This window comes from Saccoglossus kowalevskii, chromosome 3 (assembly GCF_978046115.1).
Source record: "Saccoglossus kowalevskii chromosome 3, keSacKowa6.1, whole genome shotgun sequence".
Taxonomy (NCBI): Eukaryota; Metazoa; Hemichordata; class Enteropneusta; family Harrimaniidae; genus Saccoglossus; species Saccoglossus kowalevskii.
In genome coordinates this window covers 29,987,565-30,012,079 of record NC_140643.1, presented here as the reverse complement: position 1 = coordinate 30,012,079, position 24,515 = coordinate 29,987,565, and the positions used below count along the sequence as shown (strand labels likewise).

The following is a 24,515-nucleotide window of genomic DNA, read 5'->3' as shown; positions in this document are numbered from 1 at the left end:
AATCTTAATAAATATAAATTACACCGAAAAGCAGGTTACTTCTAGACTATATCCTTTCGCTAGAAATAAAAAGTTCATATCTGTTTCTTGCAGAAAATCGTTTTTTTAATTGTTCTGTCGTATTTTTCTACTGTCTGGGCCAATACAAGTATTCAAATCATGGAGCGTATCGAGCTCAAGACATGATCGATAAAATTAATTGTATCTTTTACTCGACCCTCATTAAAATAGGTATATACATACTGGAGATATCGATTTAAAATAAAGAATATCTATCTATCTAACACACGTTGCACCAAATTGAATACATTAAAGGGTCGTCACCTGCGCACGCGCGGGAATTGAGTCCCAAGCGACGATAACAACACACGCTAAAAAACGCAAAGGCTCATGGGTAGTAATCGCGTGTTGTAATCGTCGCTTAGGACTCAATTCCCGCGCGTGCGCAGGTGAGACCTTCCCGCTTTAAATTCGTTACACCAAAATCTATAGCCGATGAAAGTGTCTTCTGTTGATTTGAATGGAGTACGATTATATTCTTGGGCAATTGCTATTAATATTTTAAAATTTTCATAAAAAGATCATAGCAACAGCCTTTTCTGTCTCTTTAATAATAACCACAGTGTCGCACGACTTGTTTACCACTTCCGTGTGAATGAGAATGTTCTAAAACCGTACTGTGTCTGGGTGGAATTTTTAGAAGCTGGTTGAATAGGTAATAGGACACTGTAGAAGGTAATGGAACATTCTAGAAATTTGCAGTAAATTCCAGACTCATTATGTATGCTGATGTAATGGTCTATTTATAGACAGTGTGGCTATATATAGGGGAGTTGTTCAGCACTGAGATCAGATCGGAGATCTCGTTGAATTGTATTGGAGTTTAAGTATCTAGTTATTGGAGTTTTACCGCGTTATTGTACTTGATGTTTGCAGAGTATAATAATACCAGTACCAGTTGAAACCTCATCTGTTGGCTCCGTGTTCGTATTTTATCATCGCCGCCAGGGAAGTCTTTTTGTTACTGTTGCCATTTTGGTATTTGAACCATCACACCTGTACTATACCAATTACGGTAATATTACGTTGCGTGTGACACACAGCCCACCACAGGTTAACTGATCTTACACCCAGTTGTTGGCATTTACATCAAAATTATGTTCATAATATTGTCAACTTTGAGTGTGTGTATTATTCAATAACTATTAACTTGGATGCCAACAAAACAAATCATTTTTATATTACAAGTTTCACGCAGTGATAGACATCTTTTTTTCAAAAGAATAAAATTGAAGCTCATTACAATGTATTTGTGAAATTACAATTAAATAGATAAAAAAAGAGGGAGAGGGAATGCATGAAATTAACATTCATACATTAAGTCTGACTTTATTGAAGGGAAAACATCTTGTATATGAAATCCATTTTTGACTCCCATGTGCGAAGCACAAAATGGGAGTCTTTGCAGTTAGTGTGTGTGTGTATGTGTGTCCGACTGTTCCACTGCTATCTCAAGAACCATACATCGGTTTTGGATGAAACTTGGTGCATAGATGCTCTGGGCCAATGCGCAGATTTGATTAGGTTTTGGTAAAAATCCGTGCTCGTTAATTACCTAATTTGCATGATAATTAGCTAATTTTTAGCTGTTCTATGACTGTTCCACTGATATCTAAAGAACCACTCATTGGATTTTGATGAAACTTGGTACATAGATGCTCTGAACATATGCGCAGATTTGATTAATTTTTGGTAAAAATCCGTGCATATTAATTACCTAATTTGCATGATAATTAGCTATTTTTTAGTGGTTCCATGACTGTTCCACTGATATCTAAACAACCACTCATTGGATTTTGATGAAACTTGGTACATAGATGCTCTGAACTAATGCTAGGTTTTGATTAGTTTTTGGTAATAATCCGTGGATACTAATTACCTAATTTGCATAATGATTAGTCAATTTTCGGTTTTTCCACTGATATCTCAAGTACTAATCATCACATTTCAATGAAACTTGGTACATAGATGTCATACGACACTGCACAGACCTGATAGTTTTTATGGTAATATCAGTACATATTAATTACCTAATTTGCATAATTAATTAATTTTCAGCATTTGATATAAGTAGTTAGCATTACATTTCAATGAAACTTGGTACTTACATACTCAAGGACTATGCAGAGATTGATTGTTTTCAATAAATATTTGTGCATATTAATCACCTAATTTGCATAATTAGTTAATCTTCAGCTTTTCCACGGGTATCTCAAGTACTAATCATCGCATTTCAATGAAACTTGGTACATAGATCCTTTAGGACTATGCAGAGACCTGATTAGTTTTAGGGTAAATAATTGTGCATATTAATTACCTAATTTGCATAATTAATTTTCAGCTTTTCTACTGATATCTAAAGTACTAATCATCACATTTCAATGAATCTAGAATTATGCAGACCCAATTAGTTTCCGGTAAATATTTGTGCATATTAATCACCTAATTTGCATAATTAACCAACTTTCACACTGATATCTCAGGTACTATACATCACATATCAATGAATGTACATGGATGCTGTAGGACAATAGACAGACCTGAATAATTGTGGGTTAAAATCTGTACATATTAATTACCTAATTTGCATAATTAAACAATTTTAAGCTTTCACACTGATATCTAAAGTACCGTAAAAACTCCAAAATTTTGACCGGTTTTGAATAATTGGTGTTAGATATGTGACGTGTTTTTAGAGTCAAAATTAAGGTGCATTTTCGGACGGTCGAATTTTTCAGAATAGAAATCAGCAAATGAAAAAATGGGGATGATAGACAGTGTGCTTCATTAGTTTTTAAAAAATGCAATGTCCGTCAATTGACGTAAACCGTGGCAGAGTTGTAACTCAAAATCTAAACAAAGTCATCAATCAGTGAGTATTATGACAAGCAAAACAAAACATCAAGACGCGGAGAAGAGGTCAGCACAAAACTAATAGGTCAAAAGACAAAGCTGTCTCGCACTACCTAGAAAAACTTGCGAATGTTTGAAGTACAGGTACCCATTGGACAAAAGATGCATGGAAGTTTAGCAAACTATCTCCCTGACCCAGTGCAATGTATCCGGTTAGAATCAAAGCTCGCGTGTCCCTTATTTGAGGGACCAAATTCTGCCGTAAATTCGCCCTTGGATTAAAAAATAAAATGGGATTTAAGAAAATAAAATGGGACTTTTAAGGTGTATTTTGGCGTCATTTTTCGGACATTTCAATCAATCCTGCCGGCTAAAATAGAGTCTAAGTTTTACCGTAGTCATTGACGTCTGTCTATTCAAGAGTACACGTGTATGATTTTTATCGTGACTAGCGTGAGCGGGTAAGCTTCCTTTCGAGAATGAGCTGTTATCACTGTGAACATTGTTAAATTATTCTTCAGATGACCAATTTATTTTTTAAAAACAACTAATTTTTTTATTTAAAAAAAATCATGCCGTTTTCGCATCAAAATCCAAGCCAAAATATCGTACTACAACATCAATCTCTTCCGCATTGCGTTCAATAACATTAACATATTTAAATAAGCTATGGTAATTTGAACACATTGGCATCATCCAGCTTTTTGATTGGTTAATTAGCGATTTGACCTATTTGACCTAAGAGAACATGGCGGATATCCTACAGCATCAAACGTTTATACGAGACCGGAATCATTCGCTTACGATGAAACTAAGTTGACTTTTATTTGTATTTCATAACCATTCAACAAATTTATTTTGTGTACATTATTATAATCACTACTGAGTACAGTAATAATCAACAATTCAGAAACGCAGCATGCCGAGATTTTTGTGTTCGTTTTTATTTGAAACTTCGTTTATTTAGAATATATTTTCGTTACCAATAAAATAAAAATCTCTCAGTCAATCAGAAACCCGGATTCATGCCTTCGAGGAAGGTCCCGTTTGAACGCTCACATCGTGTTTTTTTTCGTTTGGGAGAAAACTAAAACTGGTCGCAATTTTCGAATAAGAATGAGTCGGCAATTTTTAGTGGAGTCGAAAATTTGGAGGTAAATAAAACACCGAAACCCGGCAAATAAATATGTGGCCGAATTTTTAGAGGGGTCGAAATTTTGGAGTTTTCACGGCACTAATTATTCCATTTCAATGAAACTTAGTACAAAGATGCTCTAGGACAATGTACAAACCTAATTAGTTTGGGGTAAAAATCTGTTCATATTAATTCCCTAATAAGCATAATAATTCATAAATTTTTGGTTCTAATCACATTTCAATTAAACTTGGAGACATAGATTTTCTGTTACATTGCGCAGACCTCATTAGTTTTACACTCAAATCTGGTCATATTAATTTTCTGATTTGCATAATTAGTTTTCAGCTAAGTAATTTCGAATTATATTTAATGTCTCCAATACTCTCAGCACATGGGAGTTCTTTCTAAGCTTTCTTTGATTATACATTTTAGTAATGTATTTCCCCTCCTGCAAAAATCTAATGTTTATTTTCAGAATACGAAGTGTTAATATTGTCTTGGTAGGGATTAATGTGGGTATGTTTATTAACGTTGTTGTAAAACATTTCTGTCCGTAGAGGGCGCTGTTATTAATATATCCAGTCCCCGTGCGATGGTAGAAATCGTCAACTCAAATAAACATAAATAGTAATATGGTAATCCAAATCATTTATTTATTTACCAAGACATGTATATATTCAAACATATTCGGTGAGGTGTTTAAAACGAATTTAAAAACATCATTTAGTGCGTTTTTTGCTTTGGGTGGCGACAACAGTGATCCAACACGGGTTTTATAAAACGCAAATACATACAATCACAGCCCGTCTATAGAGAGACTGTGAAAACTGATAGATTACTGTATTTACATCGCGAAGTTATGATTGCAAATGACCTTTTTATAGATTTCACAATTTGTATTTTCAATTTTTCGGGTTTCCGAAGTTTCCGAGGATGAGGCAAGTCCACTTTAATTAATTGCTGCCAGACAGGACACCCTCTATCGTTGAATATTGGACTCTGATAAAAAGGTACGTCATCAACCTCTGCGGCCTTATCCAGGCTATTTCGTGTTATTTTGTACGAATCGTTACAAACACTGATCACTGAAGAATCACTCACGATTACTTATACACGACTTTCCTAATTCAAACAGTATTCATACCAAGAATTGGACCACATCGGAACCAATACATTGCGTACGTGGAGCCCTGACCAGGAAATAAAAAAAATGGCGACACCCATGGATTCTGGAAAGCCACAGTCGATTGTTGACGATTTCATGTACGGCAGTAACGTGGCCTCGTCTCATGTATATATTCGTCTTGGTAAGTTTTACAATAGAAGGAATAACCATGTGTACTTATCGTTACCAAAGAACAATTCGTTATTACGTTGGTATTCTAAATCCTATTCTAAATCAGTACAAATTATTGGAAAACGAAAGTGAAATCACGATCGGTGCGTTACAAAGGAGTGGGTGAAAGGGGAAGGAATCAAGCGGATGCCCGTTCAGATCAGACACTGTAGAACGCACAATTACGTGAAAATATTTTTGAGTGGCGAAGTCCAAACAGGCTTCTTAACTAGTGCAGTGTTTGATAGTCATATGCATTCCCGAAGAAGATAAAATGTCTTACAAAAAACAAAAAAGGCAACAAGAATCAAATTCACAATACAATCTTCAAATTGCATCTTATTATCATAAGTACTTATGAACAAATAAAAATAGCGAAAAATAAATGTGCAGAACATCCAAGCTTAAACCCTAAACCCTGTTGCATTTCAGTTTTTGAATTAAATATTCACATGAGAGATTCACCATGAAGTTTCATAGATAAACATACGTTTATTTGCACGCAATACTAGTATACAGACCCGCCAGAAAGTATTTACGCACCACACTACAGGCAGCTACTACCTACGATATCATACAATAAAATAAACTCAATAACGGTTTGAATAAATATATTTATATATCTAATAAAATATGCGTTTTTACACACAATAAAAACAACAAATTTGTCATTGTCATGCAGGATTGAATAAAAACGGCAGTCTGAACGAAACAGTGAAAAAACGTTCGAATTCTCTATGGAGAATACCGTGTAAACGCAAGCTCATGAATATTCATGAAGACATAGAACGCGGCGATTGTCAATAATGCGTGTGTCCACCTCTTCGCTGGATGACTTCTCTGAGCCGTTTTGGCATGATATCGACGAGTTTCCGACACATGTTCACCTGGAACTGTCCCCAAGCTTCCATTATACTCGCGTATAAATCCTCGATGTTAGCAACTGGTTGGGAATGCACCTCTAAATCGATCAACTCCCAAAGGTTCTCAGTGGGATTCAAATCTGGAGACTGTGCAGGCCAATTCAAAGTGGTAAAGTTGTCGAAAAAATATCCATACTCTTGTGGATTATTTAGAAAATCCCTCACTGCCAATGCTGTGTGAACGGGGGCATTATCCTGTTGGAAATAAAAATTGGGTCCAACGAGTCTTAGTGCCGACGGTATCATTTCGTTTTGCAGGATATCCAAATATTTCCATCGGTTCATGGTCGTCGGTACACGGACTAGCGACCCTAAGCCGGTAGCCGAAAAACATCCCCACACCATGACGCTACCACCACCAAATTTTATTGTAGGTTTAATGCATTTCAGCTCGTACTCTTCACCTGGTCTCCGACATACAAATAATCTTCCACGGCTACGAAACACCGTAAACTTTGATTCGTCCGACCAGATAACTTGAGCCCACTGCGCCCGAGTCCAGTCGATGTGTAAGTAAACAGCTCATATTGGGATGTGAATGGCTGTTATCGGTTAACAATGCACTTGTCTGAAATAGTCTCATAGGCACTAGTTGTATATGAACTAATATGTGTACCATCTTTAACAATAACAGATAGCGGCGTTGTCGACTTTAGTCAATCAGACAGCTGTCAAACCGCATCTATTCCGTAACTACAATATACAGTCTACGGTACAGTTACAGTACAGTGGAACATGTCAGTACAAGATATGGGAAGCTCTGAGAGCATCAACAGCAGCCCCGGGATACTTTGAAGAATGTAAATTAGGAGGCTCAGTCCATCAGGTTGGTACAAACATAACCCTCATCTATTCTATCATGTAGCCGGTGTATTTCTTTCAATACATGTCGATGATGTAATTTTATAAAAATTAATAATTTAATCATGCGTAAGGGGGTCATGCTGTAAACTGGTCTGTTTTCATGAAAGATCAATTTTCATGAATTTTGTGATTCATAAAGGCCACAGAATTTATAAGTGTCACACCGACTCTCCTGTATAATTGTTCTCACGAATATCGTCATATTATCCTATCAAGAAAATGTATAGCAGTCTTTAAAATGCAAAAAAAGGAAAATTTGATGCACGTGCCACTTTTTGACTAACCTGTATTTTATAAAGTTCAGGCCGAGTTGAAGATCATACATAATTTTCTACTTGCTTTCAATATTATTAGTTAATGCCACTAGAATACTGAAACCTTTTTTTGAGTCAAAAATGTTATGGGCATTTTCAAGATTTGAATTTTGCTTGAATTTAAAAGAAAATTGTGCTTGTAGGTGTAGCTGACACGAGATGAAAAAGTCATGTTATAGGTATCAATCCTAATAACGTAAAAACATTCAAAGAATTAACTTATATTTAATAGCAAGTTTCATAACACATTGGGTATATATGTGTAGTAACATTCTCCAAATGTACAATTTGAATTTGGCTCAAACTGCTTTATTCATTCATTCATTCATTCATTCATTCATTTATTTATTTATTCATTCATTCATTCATATTAAATGAAAACTGTTGTCTGAATATATTTGTGTTATTTAAAAAAAATATAATTCATTCTTTTACCCATTCTTCTTGATACAAATAGCTGTGGTGCAAAATTATACTTTGATTTTGTTCAGTGTGTCAGAAATGAAATAACATATGTTTTATTGCTTCTCATCTAGGATGGTGGTCTGATGTGTAATAATCCCACTGCCATTGCACTGCATGAATGTAAACTACTATGGCCATCCACACCAATACAGTGTGTAGTATCATTGGGTACTGGAAGATACGTACCTGAAGCCAATCCGAGTATTCAGTATAGCAGTCTGAAAGCTAAGATAACGCAACTGGTGATGAGTGCTACAGATACTGAAGGTAGGTTATAGCATTTTGAAAGCCAATTTGAAAATTAACGCAACCAGTAGTGAGTGCTACAGACACTAAAGGTAGGTTATAGCATTTTGAAAGCCAATTTGAAAATTAACACAACCAGTAGTGAGTGCTACAGATACTAAAACTAGGTTATAGCATTTTGAAAGCCAATTTGAAAATTAACACAACCAGTAGTGAGTGTTACAGGTACTAAAGGTAGGTTATAGCATTTTGAAAGCCAATTTGAAAATTAACCCAACCAGTAGTGAGTGCTACAGATACTAAAGGTAGATTATAGCATTTTGAAAGCCAATTTGAAAATTAGCGCAACCAGCAGTGAGTGTTACAGGTACTAAAGGTAGGTTATAGCATTTTGAAAGCCAATTTGAAAATTAACACAACCAGTAGTGAGTGCTACAGATACTAAAGGTAGGTTTTTGTAGTGATATTCAAAATTAACAGTTACATACACTGTCACTGCCATATTGTTCTGAAAACCAAAACAGCAACATTGCCAGCTAGGTTGCTGACTGGGTTGCTATGCGCGCCTTGAGATTGTTACGCGATTAGAACAAGTTGGGTCATACCAACCTCAACAGTAGAAATCAAACTATTTGTGAGGGACTTTGACACGAATATAAACAGAAGATGATGCCTTTTAATTTTGTTCATTCAATCGTAAGAATTGGTATATACTAAATGACAAAGTTAACCAAACTAATTATATGTACTGAAATGTCAGGACACTGTCAATGGTGTGTATGGTGCGTGCCATACCTCTTGTAAATGAATGCAATTATCCGAACAACCTACCCTCATAAAAGTGGTTTGAACTAACAAATTAGTCACATGGGATACATTCCTACAATGGTTTGTTTTGCTATCCAATTGATGGCTAATGTTTTCAACCTATTCTCGTTAAACATATTATTTTGAATGTCATGCATCTTCTGTTGAAGAAAGTTATTTTCTAATGGATGAAGTGCATCCACTCTCATTAAATATCATAATTTCATTGTTTGTCTATAACTTAGTTCCCATATAATAAAATACTATAAGATAAACGTTTGTTTGTTTGTTTATTTACTCAAATTATGTATCTTGTCACTCAGTAGCAAATCAATTTCTTTTTTTTATAGCTGTACACACAATGTTGTCTGACTTGATGCCCACTGGAACATATTTCCGTTTTAATCCATACCTCAGCGAAGATATACAGTTGGACGAATACAGGGCTGAAAAGATTGATCTGCTACAACACGATTCAAAGACGTACCTGAAACGTAACTCTAACAAGCTGGATGCGGCTGTTAATAGATTGACGCAGACGAAAAACGGGTATCATGAATGGAGCGATTGGCTGAAGACAAAGAAACACATATATTACAAATAAGGACATGTGCAAATGACTTTCAAAAGTTCAATCAAAGGTGCAATTTACGATTGGTTGATTGACAGCCATCATGATAATTCTGGGCAATCACATTTCACCATCTTGCGGGGCCTAAGAGAACTGCATGTTACTACCAGGCTTTCAGAGCAGAAGCATGCTGGCGATGCTAGCGAAATATACTCCATTTATTCATAGACTGTATAGAAAATACAGTCTATGAATTACATCATAACTACATCTGTACCGCTTACTTTAATATTCATTTGAAAAAACCTCAAAGTAAAATCCCTGCCATTTTTAGCCTTCTCAGATTTGTTACAGGGTCAAACCTTCAATATCCGGTCTGTTTTATGTGGCAATTGGATGCCCTATAAGTAAATTCAGTTGCATAACCAAGTTCCAGGATGTATGAACTTTTCATGCCCTTCAAATCCTAGGATGTGTACCGGTAACCTAGTACTATACAGTGATGATTGTAGGAATGCCATTTTTACCTCAATTATATGGATTTGAAGTACAATTCATATTTATTTGCATTACCCGTATGAAATATATCTTCAAGTTTATTTATTTATTTGCCATTCATGCACAGTCTCAGGTATTCTATGTAATTTTATAACTACTGTAATATTAATTCATCCAGAGCATGGAGTACTCCGAGTATCTTCCAATATCATATACGTTCATGCCTTCTTTGATTTATTTCGAAATTGGTGTTCGTAAATGTGAAATAAAAAGGGATTGATATAATATCATAACCATGCATGAGTTGGATCATAATAAGAAAACTAATTAAAGCTCGAGTGTATAGAAAGTGGAAAATGTTTGATAATCATGTTCTAAATTTTTTGTGGAAACTTGGTTATGTTGAACCTATTTTTTAGCACAATGGATGATTTCAATTTTTAGTTTCAGGTAATTTCAGCCAAATCGGAATCAGTTTTTGTTCAGTAACATAATTTGATGTAATTCTGTCCTCAAAATGACCGTACCTCGCTTTATATAATGCTTTAAAAATAGTACCGGTACATTTTTTTCTTAAAAGAAAGTCACAATTTTATTTTATATGATGTCAGCTTTATCTTATTAAATATGTATAATTATATTCTTTTATAGTTGACTTTCAGAAAAACTGTTAATTACTAGTACTGTCTTTATGCAAACTATGTAGATACGTAGACAAGTGTAAAATAATTTTGTAATATCAAGGTTCCAGTGGGAAACACTGGCTAATTTATACATTTAAAATTTAATTCATGTCCTATTTAGAAGCAAGAATAGTTACTATGTGTACATATCTGAAGATAATTTTCATGTATGACTTATAAAAAGTTTCATGGAGAGGATGATCTAAAACACGAGAGTTGTTTGGTTGATATATTCAGAATCGTGTTCACAGTGCAGTAATTTTCATCAATCAACTTACTTCAAATAATTCTTAGTTTAAAACAGTTTTTCCCATTCATAAAATTTACAAAATTTTCTCCTTTTGGAGTTTTGCCACCCTTGGTCGACCTCATAACATAGTGGCGGCAAGCGAACTTAATTTAATATGTTAAAACTGATGACAATCAAGACAGTCTTTATAAATTCAGTGTATGAACATCTGTGACAACACTTTTGTAGGAAGTTTATTATAAATAACTAATCAATTCATATGCAGTACAATGAAAGACTAGAATGAATAAAACAAGTCCCTGCATATGAAATATTGTCTGCTTGCATGTCACGTATGTACTTGATTCAAACACTAGACTCCAGACCCGTTTTTGTTTTTTTGCCTTGTAGAATTGAATAATAACTGTAAACTCAAGTAAGTTTGTCAACTCCTTGCTAAATTCAATGGTAAATTGCAATACTTTTATCAATGATATTAATAGTACATTTTACATTTTAACACACGAGTTATTTTTTGCCATAGAGGACCTACATCTTAAAATGCAAATACAGATAATGTTCGATTGACGACTAGTACTGGGGTACTCGTTATCCAGAAACACATTTTTTTTACCTTAATCTTGTTATTATAGAATATCTGTTGATTTACTATTTATGACTGGAAAAAAAATAGTTGTTAATCATTTCCTATTTCTGCAATTATGTAGGGGAAATGTTCTAATGACAGACACTTGTCTTTGGGCTGTTGCAGAGACCTAGTAGAAATTGTTGATTTTACTGAAATAATACGTATTTTATTTTTGCTTTGGTGTAAATACTTGTAAATATATAAAAGATTTGGTACAGTGTAATAAAGCTGTTTAAAAATAATAATCATTGCTGTGTGCGGTTTTAGTCCCCGCTTAGGGGGACAGTCTGTAAATAAGGACTTGATCTGTGTGTGTTAGCGTCTGTTAATCCGCTCGTCTGGACATATATCTCACACATGCTTTGGCCAATCATGTTCAAAATTCACATCATATGCATGATCTGATTCAAGATGGCCGAATGGTGGCCATTTTATTGTTAACCACTCATCAAAATCAAGCATTTCTGTCATTTCAGAACCAGATCTCAGTTATATGTAGACCGCTATTGTCCATACATTGAACTCGTATAACTTTACTGTACTTATGTCTGAGAGTACATCAACTGATGAATACTACCCACTACTACCTGAATAAATGGGCATTACAAATCAATTATCAAATCACACAGAAAGGAAAGTTGGGAATGAGGAATTAGAAAAAGAACACATCATACATTATCTTGGAGTGACTTTTAATACAAATGGTTCAATGGATGCAACAATGGACAGGTTACCTGACAAGGCGAGGAAAACTGAAAGGGCTCAACTCCATCTTTTCAGTGGTACTAACAACAACCATGTAAAATTGAAAACAAAATTACTTGAAACAACTCAACTACCAATTTTAACATACGCTGGAGAAATATGGGGACTATGCACAAACTGGAGTAGATGGGATAAAACTAGCACAGAAGGATATCACCTAAATTTTTGTAGACGTATAGTAAATGTAAACAACACTACCAGTAACATAGCTGTTAGAATGGATACAGGGCGACTACCACTGTTATGTAACATTCAATACAAAGCTCTCAGATACTATAAACACCTAAAATCCATTGATGAAAACAACATAGCATATTATGCACTTTAAAGAGATGGAGAATACAATGTTGAAAAACAGCTGGTTATCAAAACATGATCTTAAAAAAACAGAGCAAACTGTTGATATACAAATAACAAAACAACACTTACAAGAATTATTTAAGGAATACTATATGAATTATTCAATACATGGATGTCAAACATGAACAGTACTGATTCAAAACCAAGGACTTTTAAATTATTCAAAAATAACATCCAACAGGAAACCGGTTTACAAAAACTCAATGACAGAAAAGCAATAGGGACATTTGCAAGATTTAGAATGAGTTGCCACAAACTGAAAATTGAAACTGGTCGTCATCAAAAACCTAAAATACTACAAGGCAGAACTTGTCAAAACTGTGCCAAAATTGAAGATGAAGAACATTTCACGACAGAATGCACCTTATATGCAAACAACAGAGACATTCTATATGCAACAGCCAAATCCTGTATAGATGGATTCCAAGATATGACAAACAATACAAAATTCATACAAATAATGAGTAATAAGAACACTTTACTAATCAAAGAAACCATAAAGTACATCGAACAGTGTTACAACATAAGAAATACATTACCGGCATAAATAAACAACATATGCCATATTCTTACATACTGTAGAATACTTTATTTTCACTTGGAATTTATTTATGCTATTTTCGCTGGAGGGATGATTCCGTGAAAATAAAATCCAGCGAATATACTTTTTTTCCTATATTTCACATTCAACTCATCAAAAATCAGTGAAAATAAATTCCATACAAAATGCCCGAAAAGCCTTTCCAGCGAAAATAAAGTATTCCACAGTATTGTAAATTGTCTTACCTTTACTATTCACAGATAGTTTTATGACCGCTCAACTATGTAACAACTTTATTTACTCGTTAACCAAAAAAGAAATGTCTATTCTATAACTAAATCAATAATATTTCAGATCAGATTCAAAATAGTCGAAAGCAAATGTTATTCTAAAACTATATCTCAGGTATATGCTACTCAAAACAATTTAAGGAACACTTGAATATTCTCAGTTACAGCAAGATCCTTTATTTCAGATAAACCCATTTGGTCACATAAATGACGTGAAACATCTGCACAATGAAACACATGATAAGGACTGCATGTAATCATTACACATTTCGTTACACGAGTTTTGAAAAAGAAAAGGGTTGAAAATGAGAATCCCAGTTCATGGAACTATCAATAATGGGTGTGACCACCTCTTGCAGTAACACATGCAACACAACGTCGCCTCATAGATGTCACTAATTGTTACAAAGTGTGTAACCTAATGTAGAATGTTATCTATATCTAGCACTACTTCAGCGTCAAATCAGTGCCAGGAATTGCTGTAAATGTCGACGTGGAGGCATGCTTGCAAAAGCTGCGACAGTGAGAGTAGTCTGATTACTATAACTGGCAGATGTGATCACAAGGATGCATTATGTACAGGAAAAAAACTCAACATTCTTCGAAGCATAAGAATTAGGACAGGTGTGTGATGAGCAATGTTCCACCTTTTCACCCGATTTTCCTTGAAAGAATACGTAACTGTGAAATTGAGGGCGCACCTATTCTCATCTACAAGATTAAGAAAGAATTTAGACACGTGTGGCACTATTGGGGGTCACATGACATCATTTACTTTATTGCGTCTACAACGGTCACTGGATCGTCTAGGAAAGTGTCTGGGGATGCTGCAAAGTCCCTCGGTGATTTCCTACCAGGAGCGGGAGTTAGCTGTATGTAAATATCTTGCCCTTGCTGTAACATGGTACTTGATGTAAAAACTCAGGTGTTTTCAGTAGTACATTGACTGATAGCAAATTAACAACTACCTCAGACATCATTCTTTACATTTTCTGATTCAAAAAGTTTGACTGCACTTACCCAGTCATACAACTGATGAACCCTGATGTTCCATAGTCCAATAATTTGCAAGGATCTTGAGTTTGGTTCATGACAAATAACATTGTACATGGGTTGTACAACATGGATGTGCTGGAGGTACTGTAAATGCATAATTCAATTCGCAGGGTTGTGAGGCTAGGAAAAGACCTTGATGAATCTATGTCTATGCTTGGTTTTTAATTTTACTGTTTCAATATGTTGAAATTAGGCTCTTCGATTTTTATACATAGTATCTAGACTGCCGGCTTTTATTATTGTTGCATCCGTGAATTTGTCCCTTTTTATGAACAACATGGTAATGATGTAATGTGTTTTTTTTTTTAAATTACAATTAAATTCACATACAAAGTAGTTACATTGATAACTGCTGCTCTAATGCTGAGTATATATTGCTTGTAAGACTTATGCTCAATACATAATATTTTCATTAACGTCATGTAAAATATGTTTTAGTTATAGAAACTGAAGAATGTAATAAAAACACAGTATGATTTCAGATCTATCACTTGGCGGCGCTGTCAAACACGATCGTCATCAAACTGTTCGTTTCCTCATGGAGCTAAAAAAAGATTAGCTCCATGGTTTCCTTTAGGGTGTAGGAAAGAATCGTTTTTCTCAACAACAACAAAAACAAGACAGAGAGAATCTGTCAAATTCCTATGAATTTAAATTGTAATATATACCACGAACACCAGTCACTGTTTAATCGAGATAGAAGTCGTATGATGCAATGATATAATGTGTTGAAATATAATATTCGTCTAACCCCCAGGACGGAGCATGGAGTTCGGGGTGATCTCGCAGATTGTTGGGCGATGAGTTTCCATATCCTCGGGGGCGGACATCCGGGCATTTTCACCGCCTGGCAACCCGCGGCGGTGAAAACAAAGGTCCAAAACTCGCAGAAAACGGTACTTTGGGGTGATTGTTGAGACTCCTCTGAACAGTGCAACAAGATTAGCCCTACGTGTGCAACATATATAAATTTGATTGTTCGGGATTACTTCAAAGTTGAGTTTGTATTGTTTTCTCGAATTTTCACCGGCTCGACCGGCGTTCCACAGCAGCGCGCACAGAGCCCATAGAAATGCATGGTACAGTGGTGCGCGTCTTAGCAACGTGGAACGTCTGTGACGTAGCTCCGCCCCCGAGGATATCATAAAAAAACAACAGTAAAATGATGAGACAGAAGATGAAAAACGTTTGTAATGGTATGCTCTTTCCTGTGATTACAGCACTGACTTATGCACGTACACTGACTCATCGCTAACCACCATTAGTATGCAGAACAACTGTTACCGACTTTATACTGTATTTATATCAGCATAGATTTACGATTGATGTCATATTTGGGCACGTACTCGCACGTCCATACAGTATTCCAATGAAACATTGGGCCCATGAGTAATCAATAATACCCATGGATCTATTTTTTTAAAACAATTTTATTATTACTAAATTTTAAATATAGCAGTAAGTTTGCTTTAAGACGAACAACAATAATTTAAATATTTTCAAAGGAAACTTTTTTATTATGGTATGATGCGTATGAAAACAAACATGAATCGAATAAATGTAAACTTGAACTCGACCCATGTTTGTCAAAACTGACACAAATTACAAATGACAAAAAATGAAAGTACCAATACCAACAAATTCATTGCAAATATATATGCAAGAACGTTCACTAATCAAATTGAAAACAAAATATTTAGAAACTGAAACTGAACATTTATGCAAATTTATACTCGCAACTTAACATAAGTTTTTTTTTTTTTGGCCCAATCGAAGCAAGTGAAACTGCTAGAATGTGTCATAGGCTTATTTTAGGGTCTATGATTGTGTGTTAAATATGGAATGGGCCCGAAATTAACGCCACTTGTTGATCCCCAATGAATAAATTACGAGAAAGCTGGTGACAATACTTTAAAACTGAAAGTCTAACCGAGAATGTATGATAAAGAATTATCCACATTCTGTCAGCAAGAAATATATTTATTTTATAATGTTTACAATTAAACAAAACGCAAATATGACACAATTGTAATACTCCAATGAATAAATACACTTACCATAAAATAATATTATCTTGAAGAAGAAGAAGAAGAAAAAAAGACCAACCAACAAATGTTATAAAAAAAAGACGTAGTAATCACATACATGCTTCGTGTCTTCTCTGAAGTGGTCACAATTAAGGAGTCACAATCGTCTTTCACCTGTTTGTATCAGCGTTTTAATTGGAACTTAACGTTTTAACGTTTTAGTTAGAACTTAACGTCGAAAGTTCTGCTTTGTTTATTTCAGATAAAAATCACGACATTTGTCAGTCTCGGTTTCGGTGTGTTCAATATGAATGTTAAAATATTGTTGTCATAGTGATTGACATTTGTTATAAATGTAGGTTCATACATCGACTCTTTTTAGAATACATGTATGTGGTATTTTCTATGGCACTAAGCGAGAACTACTGACTATGTGTAGTTTTAGCTGCCTTGTGTCTTTCATGACCGGTACTGATGCACTTCCCTGAGTGGTGTTGTATCAATAAACATAGCACAGTTGTTATTGTTGTCGGATAGGATGGAAATCATCAACTTTTTGTTACTTTGGATGTCGGGTCTCGAATACTACCACACGTTAACACTTATCTTGTTAGTGTTTTTTTTTTCTGGCTGGAAAATTGATATTATTAATACATATAACGGTAACCGTTAAAATTTGAAGCAATAATATTTTGATAATGGCTATGTTACACATGTAATAAGACCCGGTCCGTCAAACATCATACCGTGGTCGTGGCTTTGACTAAATTGACCATGGTTAAAGCAGCTGTGTATTAACCAAACAATTGGCCCTGAACTCGTTCGCGGGGTTCCACTCAGCAGACACCCATTCATGATGAATACGACATTCCTTTATATAGGAGGGAACATCAAATACTTGAATAAATAAACGAGGTTAAACATGGTGAAACTACCAGCGAACAAATAAATAAATATGAATTTGAAAAAAAAAAATGTTTCCGACAAAAATGGGAAATAAAATAAAAACATCTTCTGAAATACACTTCATGCCCACTCTCTGTCTGCTCTGTTCATGTTCATTGACAATGAAGTTGTCGGAGGTGTTTATGATTCATATGCAAATGACTTGTTATCACGTGACTTATACATTGAAGGATCGACGCTGCGTGATTGGATTACCTCGGCCTGCACCGGAAAAAGGGTTGGAGACAGCTCAAAATTTTCTTCTATAGGCTTTTTAAAACTGAAGGTAAGTGGAATTTAAACTTGAAAACCGGGAATTGAATTTATATCGGTTCACTTAGGAGAAACGTTTCTGTCACAGCTTGCTCGATATATTTGGTATTTTATGAATATTGCAAGGTCGACAGAAGGATGGCCGTTGGTTATTGATATCAGTCTACAGTTCTATCATGGCGGACCCTTACTTTACTTGATCGACGGCTGTCTACATGTTTTCAGCGTCTTAGCTATTTCCTTTGCTAGGTTCACTACCATCATTGAAGGGGCAAATACTCGGATATAGCATGATATTTCCTAGCGAGTTATTACCGTTGATAACGTTTTATCGTCGCGGCTAGTTTTCGTGAGTCAGTGCTGCACGTTTTTATTCGAATGGAGGGGAGAGGCCACGTTGGGGAAAGAACGCACACCTTTGCCGTTCATCGTGCTTGTCAATAATCTAATCACTCGTTCAAACGTCGCCAACCTATGATTTTGGGGTACGAATCAGACACTGTTGGTAGTACCCTAAGTTCATGCCCGGTGTAGATCAGAACAGTTCTAAAACCAAAACAAACTGTATCACCTGCAACAGCTTACCGATTTAAAAATAACATTTAAATGACGTAATATTCAACATGTAAATTGGCGTTACTATTTAAAAAAAGTGCATTTATTGTAGCTTAATTTTTCAACGGATAGATTTATTATATCCTGGAGGCCATTCACATACTAGTGACTAATTCATGCATGTTAATCATTATAATTTGTTGACCTCGAACAGTTTCGTTATTTTTAATGTTTAATACATTTTAATACATTACGCATAGAGAGCTATTCTTAAAAAAATAATACTAGTTGCACTTTCAAATTGTGAATGATACCTCAGTAATATATACATAACAGTAGCTCATATATTAATTACAAATTAATATTTTCTTTCACCTTCTGTAATTTATATGACTAACTATACGAAATAAGTGTATTATAGTTCACCAAAAAGATATTTCTACACAAATTAATAATGAATTTGTGAATGAAAAATATTCCCCTCCCAAACATTGCTATGAACAGAATTCTATGCAATAAGTACAAACATTGCTATGTTAAAAATGTTATAATCTGGTCAAATGGCAAAATGAAAACAAGAAACTGCTACAGCTTTGGCAAGTTTATCATCTGTTCCCACTCTGTAGCCCATGTTAGCAATAAAACAGCCTGGGTAATTCAAACAATTGAAATAAAACATAATAAAATAACAATGTCATGTATGTGGCCTATTACTGTATAGTCTTTCCATGTGTGTAAAAAAAAAAAGCAGGTGGCATCATTTTGATAAATTGCATGAAGTTCGTCAGGGGGGACTTGCTGTAAGCCATTATCTGCTCACTTGGTTAGTTGACAGGAAGTGACATCATCGTTGGTTCATCTTTTGATATTTTATTATCATCATAGCAAGTGTGTATTTACATTTAAATTAATACAAATACCTAATAGCAATGCATGTCCATTTTAAAATATTTTGCTTTAGTTTTAAAAACTAATAATACTATTCACGCTCAACCGTTTTTTTTTTTTTTTTTTTTATATTTGTTTTATTTGAAGTTTGATTACCAAACACACCAACGCACGTCCTGTATGTGGTTTTAGTGATTTGTAGTTTTATTGTCATGCTCTGTGTTTGAAAGAGAAGCAGCTGTATGAATCCACAGTGAAGTAACAATAGTCGTAGTGTATTTGGCCTTCTTAATAAAGTATGTATAGATTTCCTGTGTAGCTGCTGCCCCTTACCAAATATGGCAATCACTGCAATAGTGTTAGAAGTTGTGATTTTCTTTTCTCTTCATTATAAAGCATTTATTTTGCAAGAATGTTTTTTTTTTGAATTTTTTTATTCCATAATGTTTTTCTCTAGCAGTTGGTTGCTGCATTTATGGTCAATGTTGTCTGTATCATTATTTGGTGTTCTGTAGTCTTCAACCATGTCCAGATAATGATTAGTCACCTGTCCTCTTTTTTTTGATCTAAACCTACCGTATTTGTTTTATAAGAAGCAGATCTCCAATAGAATATAAACTAAAAATTGCATTTATTATATACTGATTTATTAACGTATTACTTATTTGGGTGATTTACGTAAGCAAAAGTGCTACTAATAGAGGAAATACGATATTGATATTTCAGTGTTCTCCCCAGACTTCATGTCAAGCATCACAACAAATTTGCATAACAATGCATCTAATTTGCATATTTTTTATTTGCATATTAATCAGTTTTTCCCAACAAATATTGTCAATCTACAATTAATTAAAGACAAGATATTTTTATATCTGATAAATTTTATATCATTTTACTGCATTGTATTTTATGTTTTTGTATCAAGTCAAATAAAGTTTGAAATATAACAGCATAAAATGAAAAAAAAATGAAAGACTTGTGTTATAGCCAGTCAGTGAATATATTGTTATCCATGGATGTAACTGGTTCATGTCAATGTTGGTTCATATAAACGTCGGGGAAAACATTTTTTGGTTAAATTTATAAAGTCGGCAAGATATCGAAATATGTTGAAATTAATAAATCAATAATTAGAAAAAAATTCTACAATGGCAGTTCGGCGATTTTTCATTGCAATATACCTTGTGAGTACAACGCTACGATCACTGTAACATTGTCAGCTGACGGCATTGCGTTGGGCGGGTATTCACCGCTGCTATTGCGATCATCTGTATCCATTTTTTGGTGTGAAATACACAAATTCTTTATTAAAACGATTCATTGACGATTATCATAGGCATTACATCAAAATCGCCAATGAGATGTTGTTTTTAAACATCGCGGAAAATCATTCATTCTGCGCCGCCATCTTTGTATACCTCGATCAGAACCCCTGGTAACCCAGCATGCATTGGTCACAATGTTGCAACAAGCATTATGTCGCCTTAGGGCGGCGTTCTTCTGTACAAAGGCACCCTATGAATGGGGTATTTCCAGAGGTCAGAGTTCGTTTTTTCTCAACCCGTCTCGTCTGCTGTTGAATTATTCATACTTTTCTTTCCAATGCAACTTAATTTCACTTGTTTTTTTTTTAATTTTGGGGTAATTAATGTCACCGGCGATTGAGTGATAACAAATCAGAGTGCAGCAAATCGGGGTTGATCTTCGTACACTGTGACTTGTTTTGTCACATTGTTGCCTTTGCGTGCAATGGGCAAATTATTGCTACTCTAGTTAATTTTTTTTTTATTTGGAGGCTCTGCACCTTTGAAAGACTTCGCAACATATTGCAGACTTCCGTTTTTATCACTGTCTTTGTATGGCTAACAAAGGCAGGATTACCTTTCGATCAATACATGTTATTGTTTTAAATGCGTGCAAGACGAGACTGACACTTGTAAACAAAAACATAAGCATCACGGCGAGTGACCAAGCGTCACGGACAAAGGGCAAGCATCACGGCCGAGTGTCCAAGCGTCACGGTACCGTGTCGCTTCAGAGGCCTGGGGAGAACACTGTATTTTTTTGGATATCCTCCATGGCTGTTTTTTGAATTGGTAACTGTTTTACTACCCGGTAGTACCTCTTTTGTAATGTTATGGCTGTCTGGCTAAACTAATGATGTCATGCTAGTTGGCTTTCGAGTAGGGTGTGTAGGTGTAAGATTCCCTGGCAGTTTTGGCCAACTAATTGTTGTAACTTGATGCGGCCAATTTACATGATAATAACGCATGATTCTTGAGTGTTACCCCCTTGGTATACTTTACATTGTTGTCTTTGTCAATAGCTTGGTGTGCTCAGTCAGTTTAATTACGTGAATTGTGTTTTTTAAGGAGAGTTTTTGTTGGGAATATATGAAAACAGTGAATGTTCACACCCTAATTCAAGCACATCAAATTCTCCGTAGTTCACATGCTGTAGTATACTTTAGAAGCTACCTACAGTAATGAACGTCTATGGCGTTTCCTAGATTACTGTTAAAAGAACAAATAGACAGGATCTGTAATTCAATGGAAAACAAGATAAATCCAGAGTGAACAAAGACGATGAGGATTATTCAGTGTTCAATTTAATCAGATTTGATTTTGCAAGGACAGTTACTTACAGTTAAAAAAAAGCTTAGTTTAAAAGTAACTGATTTGTGAAGAAAACAAAATATTCTGTGGTCAACTTTGAATATTCAGTATGTTTGAATTTAGATAGACTATTTAGCTATTTGTTAAGTAAGTGAAAATATATCTGTACTAATGAAGTTCTATACAATATTTTGATACCTTTTTGAAGTGTACTTCACTTTTACTGTGTGAAGTATGTTAATTGATTGCATAATTTCATTAGGAAATTATAATTATATGCATAATATTAAAAGAGAAGCTGTAAATCTCTGGGATTACACCAGGACATCATGGACAACATTGTTTTTGCCGTTTCATTTTTCATAACTGAAGATTTCCTTTAATTAGCATGAAACTCGTTAGATTTGTCGATTTCCCCCAACTATTATCATGTAACTTGGCTCAAGTATGTAGACACAAAACAGTGTCTCAAGCATTCTTTTGAATCAAGGACTTAGGAAGGAATGCAGCTAACTAGAATAAAAACGTAAACATTTTAAAAGCACTACAATTTTTAAAATTAAATTTGCGCCATAAAAAAAGAAATTTGTGAAGACAACATTTTGAGTATGTCATTAACTCTATATGTTAAGAGATGTTCACTACAGTGAAATGTTGTGATTTTCCTTGACCTGCAACATTCGTCAAATTTTACAGTGGTTTATGGTATATGTATATATATATTTTCTGAACTGTAGAAAACTTGTACTTGTCTCTGTTTATGATGACTCCATCCAAACTTATCCATGCATGTAATTTTCAGGTTCATGTACATCATTTATAATTAATGTAGTGTTTTATTATTCCAAATTGGTAAGTAACTCTGATGGCAGCATGTTATCTCAGGAAATCAGGGTACAATGTATTATGTTGGATTATGATTTTTTTTTTCTTAAATAGTAACAGTCTTAACATGTCAAATCATGTTTTGCCATTTCCCGCATTGTCAATATTCCTGAAACTGAAGCCATTAAACAATTTTAAAACAAACTAATTGAAACAAGCTTTTAGCAATAGGTGTCCACTCTACCTCTGTTTCTAATTATCATTTAATTTGAGTTAAAACCTTATTGGCATTTGTTGTCACAAAGTATGTGTGTGGAGCAATGTAACAGTATTTAGTAATAGGGGCCAGCCATATTTGTACAGTTTAATTTCAAGACTGCTGTTGTGGTGTATTTTTGCAATGCAGCATGTCTAGTGAACTTTACTCTGAGGTTAGCTATGAGTATACTATGTAGTTTCACACTGGGTTCTACGTCTTTGCAGTGTCTGACTCACGTCTCTGCCCTTCTATGTACACTGGGTCATTTTCACCTTTGACTCTAGCTTTATAATATTGTCGCTGTACTCGACACCTGACTGAGCATCTTAGTGCATAGACCTAGACTACTTGAATACCGGTATATATAAAAAAAGTGTACTCCTCTTTAAAATGTAAAATTATCCTGAGGGAATCACTGCTAGGAATTTTTGTAGTTTAATAGCATTTGTAAAGACAAAATTTCGTGAAATTTTCATTCATTTCATCTTTTCGTTTCACAAAATTACAACTATTTATGTCACGTTATATTGCCCTGTGAAGCACTACAACTGTGCTTCATTCACACTGGCAGTGTACCTCCTCTAGCTGCAAGTGTTCCCTATTGTATTGTATAGCCAAGTTAATAACCAACCAACAGAATCAATTACTATATGCCCATATGTAAGGTAGCCATTATGTTTGAACTTTACCCAATGCAGAATGCTGCATGCTGGGATTACGAATAAAAAGTCATTTCAGTTTGAAGTCTTAATTATTGTCCTGGATTCTTTCGGTCCCCGTACATGTTGCAGTCGTCTAGTTTCACATCTGTTTACTGTATCTGAGAGTGAAATCTTTTCCTGTGGAACCACTATGGAGTAAACTTGTGGTTTAGCCCACTAAAAATCTATCATAAACAACTTAGTTAGTTATTTACTGAATCTGACCCCGGGTCAGTGTTACTTGTGTGGGAAAAGGTTCAAGAAAAGCTTTTATCAAAGAGACTTTAGATTTACTAAATAGCTTTTGTATTGTGGCAAACCTTGGTGGGTAAATAGCCCATTACCTTCAACTAGTATGTTTACAAGAAAGCATGTTAAGACGCCTTGCAACTCATCTGGGATCTAATGACAAAGAAACGAAGCAAGATTAGCATATTTTGGATGACAGTCACTGTTGGCTAAAAGATGTCCTTACAGACCACTGATTACTCAATGAAAGGGAGAGTTTAGATAAAGATTCCATTTGAATGGCTTCATGCATGTACTCATAGTTGGCATTATGCCAAGTGGAAATTAGACAATAGATTTTATTAATCATACATTTTTTAATGGTAATTCATTGGTGTCTTCTTCCTGTCATGGTCTCTGAATTAACTGTTTGATTCATCAAAGTTGGGGATCACATAATTACCTGAAATTACTTGTAACAACAGATAGTATTGTTGTATATAGGTTATCAGTAAAACTATTTGTCAAAGGGACACAGATTAGGTACATTA

General features: G+C 34.7%; 2 protein-coding genes across 3 annotated transcripts in view; both read left to right on the top strand.

Annotated features, from left to right (window-relative positions):
• The window catches only part of LOC102807938 (calcium-independent phospholipase A2-gamma-like), a 90,825-nt gene extending 78,944 nt beyond the window's left edge, over positions 1 to 11,881 (top strand). Inside the window, exons 6-8 of the mRNA XM_085497024.1 lie at positions 6,945 to 7,136; positions 8,025 to 8,220; positions 9,357 to 11,881. Of these exons, the coding sequence (XP_085353150.1) occupies positions 6,945 to 7,136; positions 8,025 to 8,220; positions 9,357 to 9,610 (642 nt within the window). The 3' untranslated portion in view covers positions 9,611 to 11,881. The remainder of the gene's footprint in view (positions 1 to 6,944; positions 7,137 to 8,024; positions 8,221 to 9,356) is intronic.
• Positions 11,882 to 17,794: 5,913 nt separating this feature from the next.
• The window catches only part of LOC100313687 (neuronal cell adhesion molecule), an 81,395-nt gene continuing 74,674 nt past the window's right edge, over positions 17,795 to 24,515 (top strand). Inside the window, exon 1 of one of the 2 annotated variants that reach the window (XM_085497017.1) lies at positions 17,795 to 17,906. The gene's annotated coding sequence lies outside the window, so the exon portion shown is untranslated. The remainder of the gene's footprint in view (positions 17,907 to 24,515) is intronic. The other variant, XM_085497019.1, reaches the window with a different exon arrangement.